General features: G+C 42.5%; 1 protein-coding gene across 1 annotated transcript; it reads left to right on the top strand.

The window, feature by feature from the left end:
- Positions 1–3,367: 3,367 nt before the first annotated feature.
- LOC117534950 (tripartite motif-containing protein 16-like) lies at positions 3,368–5,901 on the top strand. Its single transcript, XM_034199229.1, has one exon. The coding sequence runs from the start codon at positions 3,383–3,385 to the stop codon at positions 5,051–5,053; it is 1,671 nt and encodes a 556-aa protein (XP_034055120.1). The 5' UTR covers positions 3,368–3,382; the 3' UTR covers positions 5,054–5,901.
- The last annotated feature ends 2,145 nt before the right edge of the window (positions 5,902–8,046 follow it).

Here is an 8,046-nt window from a genome sequence, read left to right as displayed (position 1 = left end):
TATTCGATATATCGTTACATCCCTATAGATAGTATAAGAAATGTGCAGAATGACAGTTTCATGGTGGAGGTACACACATATTGATAGATGTCTTGTAATGCACTGTTGAGGAACCTGCGACCCAAGTTTTTCATTCATTGCATAACTACACCGTAGTTGTGTTTAATATGATCTATCAATAAACCTTAGAAAATCATGAAATCTTGAAAGGGATGTGCAAAATAGTCATTATATACAGTCTTTAATTAACTATTAGTAGAGAATAACGAGTAATTAATATACTTTATAGGGATCCTATTCATATCTAATAATAAAAATAATGAAATTCAACAACGTGCTATAACCACTAGGTGTCCCTTTATATCAGCTGTGCACCTTTATGGTGTAAATACAGCCTATCTACCAATTGGATCAAATATATAAGAAATGTGCAGAATGACAGTTTAATGGTGGAGGGATACACACATATTGATAGATGTCTTGTATGCTCAAAGATAAGCCAGCGCCTGCATTTTCTGCGTAGGCTCAGGGTTCATGGAGTGGATAAATGCATCATGTTAATGTTCTACAGGGCAGCAATTGAGTCTATTATTCATTATGGCATCACAACATGGTTTGGTAACTTGTCAGTTAAATCTAAATCACAACTCCAGAGCTTGATAAAAAGGGCTGGAAAAATAACTGGCATGTTTCCACCGTCCTCTCTTCAGGAGATGTTTGAGGACATGGTGAGAAAGCAAGGCCGTCAAATCACATGCGCCCCCAAACACATCCTGTATAGAGAGTTTGAGTTGCTGCCCTCGGAGGGCAGAAGGTATAGATTACCAAACTGTAGATTGAACAGGTTTTCCTTTGTTCCGCCGTCACTCAAGCTGCTGAACAGTCAGGAACAATTGTGATTATGCTGTTAGGAGTTGTTGGGAGGTGCAATGTTTACAGTGTGGTTTGTGCAATCGAGAAGGTTAAATAGGGGAAGTGCATTATGTGTAAATAGGTATGGACACAATAGGGATGTGTGCAATCTGACGGACACTATGCATAGGTGCAATAGGGAAAGTTCTGTACCTGTATGTTTCTTGTTTGTTTCTTTGCCATGTGATATGTGATCTCTGTTCTGTATCTATGACTGATTGACCTGAATGTTTTATGTGTATTATCTATATGCCCAAGTCAAATTTCTCCTAAGGGAGACAATAAAGCTTTATCTTATCTTAATGCACTATTGAGGAACCTGTGACCCAAGTTTTTCATTCATTGCATAACTACACCTAGTTGTGTTTAATATGATATGTCAATAAACCTTAGAAAATCATGAAATCTTGAAAGGGATGTGCAAAATAGTCATTATATACAGTCTTTAATTAACTATTAGTAGAGAATAATGAGTAATGAATATACTTTATATGGATCCTATTAATATCTAATAATAAAATTCAATAACATGCTTTAACCACTAGGTGTCCCTTTATATCAGCTGTGCACCTTTATGGTGAAATACAGCCTATCTACCAATTGGATCAAATATAAAAGTCAGCCGAATTAGTGTTGATACTGCAAGGAGACGTATTGTGTGAAAACAAATGTAAGATGTTGTTTAATGGCTGATATATTTATGATCCACGTCACGTTTTCAGTTCCTCATGTTTGTCTAGAAGTCTTCTCATCAGGGCTCTATAAATACAGAACTACGGCAGATATGTAATATTTAATGCAGCTGAACCGTGTATTACAATGCCGTTATGTGATGACTTCCAAAGAGAAAAGCAAGCACACTCTGAATAAAGTGTTATTTTAAAAAAATGTTTTCGGATTTCACATCACATAAACACCAAATCCCAGCATGCATTGCGGCTAAACCATCCAATCACTGAGCTGAGGATCTTGCCTACGTCTGTTTCCGGTTTCGTTTATGACGGATGTATTTTGTTATAAACACATTCCTTCAGATTTACATTTTAATTTGCATTAAAGTATTTCGTGAGGCCTTCTAACATGTTTTTAAATATAACTACGTTTGTAGTTGAAGAGTTTGTAAATTAACATGAACCGAAGCTGTTGCCTGGCAACGCAATCGCACAACGTCACGTCCGTTAATTCCACATCCACACGCACGGATTAACATCGATTTAATACATTAATGTAGCCTTTGTTTCTGCTTAAAGAGGAGTCGACCAGCTGGGGCAACAAGGAAACAGGCGTAATCGAGTGTGACTATTACCAAATAAATCATATATTAATATTGACAATAACAACCGACCGTCGGGGAGCGTTTGCTTGGCATTTCCGGGTATTTCTCCACTGGTTAACATGGGTTAACAATACCGTGTAACCGTCACGTTTGAAGGGACGAAATCGTGACATCTTCACGTCTCGCAGCATGGTACATCGTCACATGTTCACGTCTTGCCGTGATACCGGGTTGATCCTGGGATGGGGACACAGCGGGGGACGTCTCCTCGGAGGAACTCACCTCGATGGACTCTAAGGAATCTGAGGTTTCTTCTTCTCCATTGAGACACATCTGTTGGAGGGTAAAAAGAAAAGCTTTAATAGAAGGTTTCAACCACAAATCATCATTTTGGTGTCAACTAAAGAGGACGTATAAAGTTTTCAGGTTCATATTTAGTGTGAATGCACAGAATAAGGAGTTTTTTCTATATAAAAGCCCCCCCCACACACACAATACTACTACTACTACTACTACTTCTACTACTACTACTACTACTACTATTACTACTACTACAACTACTACTACTACTACTACTATTACTACTACTACTACAACTACTACTACAACTACTACTACTACTACTACTACTACTACTACTACTACTACTACTACTATTACTACTACTACAACTACTACTACAACTACAACTATTACTACTACTTCAACAACTACTACTACAACTACTTACAGTAAACAACGACTTACTGTACATTCAACTATTAAATCAATCAGCTATCTCAGGACGTTGAGGCGATACATTTACAGTGGAGGAAACAAGTATTTAACTCCCTTCAGACTTTGTAAGTTTACCCACTTATTTTACAACTAAAAGCTCTTTTCATAGGAAGAGCAGGTTGTAACCGAGGCTCTGTGTAGGTCAGAGTGTGAGCGCTGCTCCTCCTGGAATGAGTCAGCATTTGATGAGCCCTCCCTCTTCTTCCTGCTCTCAGACACAGCCAGCTCCACTCTGTGTTTCCTGGCTCCTCCCCTTCAGACCCACACTGAGGAGGAGGGGTGAAACCAACATGTGGGTAAAGCACGAGAGCTGATAGGCCACATTCACCGCCCACACACACATGCTGTTCAGATCAGCTGTCACTAGTTTCAGCTCTCAGGAAGTGAAACTCACACTCGCTGCTACTGAGAGGTGAGATGGCGCAGAAAGGAGTTCAGCTGGAGCGGGAAATGTTATCTTGTCCTATCTGTCTGGATCTACTGAAGGATCCGGTGAGCACTACCTGTGGACACAGCTACTGCATGAAGTGTATTAAAAGCTTCTGGGACGGAGAGGATGAGAAGAAGATCCACAGCTGCCCTCAGTGCAGGCAGAGCTTCACACCGAGGCCTGTCCTGCTGAAGAACACCATGTTAGCAGCTTTAGTGGAGGAGCTGAAGAAGACTGGACCCCCAGCTGCTCCTGCTGATCTCTGCTATGCTGGAGCTGAAGATGTGGCCTGTGATGTCTGCACTGGGAGGAAACTGAGAGCCTGTAAGTCCTGCCTCGTGTGTCTTATATCTTACTGTGAGAAACACCTCCAGCCTCATTATGAATCACCTGCCTTTGAGAAACACAAGCTGGTGGAGCCCTCCAAGAAGCTCCAGGAGAACATCTGCTCTCGTCACGACGAGGTGAAGAAGCTGTTCTGCCGCACTGATCAGCAGAGTATCTGTTCTCTCTGCTCTGTGGACGAACACAAAGGCCACGACACGGTGTCTGCTGCTGCAGAGAGGACTGAGAGGCAGAGAGAGCTGGAGGGGAGTCGACTAAACATCCAGCAGAGGATCCAAGACGGAGAGAAGGAGGTGAAGCTGCTTCAGCAGGAGGTGGAGGCCGTCAACGGCTCTGCTGATAAAGCAGTGGAGGACAGTGAGAAGACGTTCACTGAGCTGATCCGTCTCATGGAGAAGAGAAGCTCTGATGTGAAGCAGCAGCTCAGATCCCAGCAGAAGAGAGAAGTGAGTCGAGTCAGAGAGCTCCAGGAGAAGCTGGAGCAGGAGATCTCTGAGCTGAAGAGGAGAGACGCTGAGCTGAAGCTGCTGTCTCACACAGAGGATCACAACCAGTTCCTGCTCAGCTACCCCTCACTGCCAGCCCTCAGTGAAGCTACACACTCCTCCAGCATCAACATCCGTCCTCTGAGCTACTTTGAGGACGTGACGGCGGCCCTGTCAGCAGTCAGAGACAAACTACAGGACGTCCTGAGAGAGGGATGGACAAACGTCTCACCCACTGAGGTGGATGTTTTACTGCCAGCAGCAGAGCCCACCACCAGAGCTGGGTTCTTAACATATTCACAGGAAGTCACTCTGGATCCAAACACAGCACACAAGAGGCTGGTATTATCTGAGGGGAGCAGAAAAGCAACAAACATGAAACAACCACAGTCTTATTCCAGTCACCCAGACAGATTCACTGTTTATTATCAGGTCCTGAGTAGAGAGAGTCTGAGTGGACGTTGTTACTGGGAGGTGGAGCGGAGCGGGAGAGGAGTTGATGTAGCAGTCGCATACAAGAATATCAGCAGAGCAGGAAGTGGGACTGAATGTGGATTTGGATTCAATGACAAATCTTGGTCCTTAGAGTGTTTCCAAAACAGTTATTCATTTCATTACAACAGTATCCGCACTCCCGTCTCAGGTCCTCCGTCCTCCAGAGTAGGAGTGTACCTGGATCACAGAGCAGGTGTTCTGTCCTTCTACAGCGTCTCTGAAACCATGACTCTCCTCCACAGAGTGCAGACCACGTTCACTCAGCCGCTGCATGCTGGAGTTCAGCTTTGTTATGGTCATGGAGACACTGCTGAGTTTTGTAAACTCAAATAGCCTGAAGTCCTCGGAGGAACTCTTCTACTTCTTAAACTCACCGTGTGTCCATCAGAGCTGATTGTTCATGTCTTCACTGCAGAGACCAGCTGTCAATCAAACATGATGGGCGGGGCTTGAGCATCCTCTCATGAGTTGTTCTGTAGATGTTGGACTTTCTTCCGGCTCCTTCCTGTGTCTGTGTAGCATGGAGGCTGTCACTGCTCAGGAGGATCCTTGCTCACCTGGAAACTTTGCTCTAAACATGTGTTGGATATTTCTTTTGAGTCATGTTGTTGTTTCTCTTGTAGCGCACGAGTCTTCAGAGAGAAAGCAGCTTCTTTTATTGTACACATTTTATTCTGGACTCTTTCTAAAACAATAGAGACATTTATAATCACATGTATTACTTCGACAGATCAAATGTTATTGTTGCCCAAATTAACTTCACATGAGTTCCCAGATGGTGATCACACTTATTTCATCATCACATGTTTATTTAAAATGATATGACTTCCTGTCATGATCATAATCAATAAGTACTTCATTTATTATTCTGCTGTTAATAGCTTAGAGTCTTTGCTTGGGAAATACAATGTTATTGTTTTGCAGACGAATTGTTGTTGTTGTTGTTGTTGTTGTTGTCCAAATAGAAAGTGGGTACTCTGAGGTTTTATAGAACATAACTGATCAGAATAATAACCAATAAGGATATCATGTGTGGTTCTGTTTGAAACAGCTGAGATGAAACACATGGTGTGGAGAAAGTGAAGCTGATCATGAAATCATTGAACAGACTTCACTGATGGGATGTGTGATCAAACGCAATGTTTGGATGATTAATAAAGGTTTGTCTTTCAAAAACAAAACAGGATGTTCTTCTTGTGTGATGTCCAAGGTGCCGTACGAAGCTGATGGAAGTGATCTGAGACTTTGAAGCTCAGCGCAAGTTCAACCAGGAAGACCGTCTTTCCTCTTCATTTACTATTTCCATGTTACTACTCTCTCTCCTCTCAATAACTGATCGGGGGTGTCACTCCCCAGCTTAACCAATCACTTAGCTCTATTCTCACAAGCCTATCATAGCGCTCCGCTAACCCTTTTAAATCTGCTCTCCCCTCTGACAGCTGGCATTTCAGGTGACTCGACGCAGCCCTCCTCCCCCCTTTTCTATTTATTGGGCTATATAAATAAACATTGATTGATTGATTGATTTTCACCTCCTGTCCCTCTGAATCCAGGGTCAAGCTAAGCCCCTCCCCTTCAGACCAACCCCATCCATCCATTCACCACGACCAGGGTCAAGCTAAGCCACTCCCCTTCAGACCGAACCCAACTATCCATTCACCACCACCAGGGTCAAGCTAAGCCCCTCCCCTTCAGACCGACCCCATCCATCCATTCACCACCACCAGGGTCAAGCTAAGCCACTCCCCTTCAGACCGAACCCAACTATCCATTCACCACCACCAGGGTCAAGCTAAGCCCCTCCCCTTCAGACCGACCCCATCCATTCACCACCACCAGGGTCAAGCTAAGCCCCTCCCCTTCAGACCGACCCAACCATCCATTCACCACCACCAGGGTCAAACTGTGCATTGTCTCTCCACCACTTCAAAAACAATACAGTTGTTGCCAAGAAGGTGAGGCTTATTGACAGAGATATCCTGTTGGTACTTGTCAGTGTCTCTAGGTGTGTACATGTAGCTCTGTAAATACCATGTCCTTTAATGTTATCTGTTGTTTTATGTTCATGGTGTAACCTACTTGCTGCCATGTTGGACAGGTCTCCCTTGAAAAAGAGATTGATGATCCCAATGGGACCATCTGGTTGAATAAAGGTTTAAAAAAATATGTATATAAAAAAAAGAAAGAATTGAAAAAAAAAAATTGCGGTAGATTTGGTCAGTCTCACGACGGTATTGAGACATTTATTCACCGCGATATTCGATATATCGTTACATCCCTATAGATAGTATAAGAAATGTGCAGAATGACAGTTTAATGGAGGAGGTACACACATATTGATAGATGTCTTGTAATGCACTGTTGAGGAACCTGCGACCCAAGTTTTTCATTCATTGCATAACTACACCGTAGTTGTGTTTAATATGATCTATCAATAAACCTTAGAAAATCATGAAATCTTGAAAGGGATGTGCAAAATAGTCATTATATACAGTCTTTAATTAACTATTAGTAGAGAATAACGAGTAATTAATATACTTTATAGGGATCCTATTCATATCTAATAATAAAATAATAAAATTCAATAACGTGCTTTAACCACCAGGTGTCCCTTTATATCAGCAGTGCACCTTTATGGTGTAAATACAGCCTATCTACCAATTGGATCAAATATATAAGAAATGTGCAGAATGACAGTTTAATGGTGGAGGGATACACACATATTGATAGATGTCTTGTATGCTCAAAGATAAGCCAGCGCCTGCATTTTCTGCGTAGGCTCAGGGTTCATGGAGTGGATAAATGCATCATGTTAATGTTCTACAGGGCAGCAATTGAGTCTATTATTCATTATGGCATCACAACATGGTTTGGTAACTTGTCAGTTAAATCTAAATCACAACTCCAGAGCTTGATAAAAAGGGCTGGAAAAATAACTGGCATGCTTCCACCGTCCTCTCTTCAGGAGATATTTGAGGAGATGGTGAGAAAGCAAGGCCGTCAAATCACATGCGCCCCCAAACACATCCTGTATAGAGAGTTTGAGTTGCTGCCCTCGGAGGGCAGAAGGTATAGATTACCAAACTGTAGATTGAACAGGTTTTCCTTTGTTCCGCTGTCACTCAAGCTGCTGAACAGTCAGGAACAATTGTGATTATGCTGTTAGGAGTTGTTGGGAGGTGCAATGTTTACAGTGTGGTTTGTGCAATCGAGAAGGTTAAATAGGGGAAGTGCATTATGTGTAAATAGGTATGGACACAATAGGGATGTGTGCAATCTGACGGACACTATGCATAGGTGCAGTAGGGAAAGTTCTGTACCTGTAT

The sequence above is a fragment of the Gymnodraco acuticeps genome, unplaced genomic scaffold, assembly GCF_902827175.1.
Source record: "Gymnodraco acuticeps unplaced genomic scaffold, fGymAcu1.1, whole genome shotgun sequence".
NCBI classification, from domain to species: Eukaryota; Metazoa; Chordata; class Actinopteri; order Perciformes; family Bathydraconidae; genus Gymnodraco; species Gymnodraco acuticeps.
Note: the sequence above shows the minus strand (reverse complement) of the source record. Positions and strands in the feature narration are given on the sequence as shown.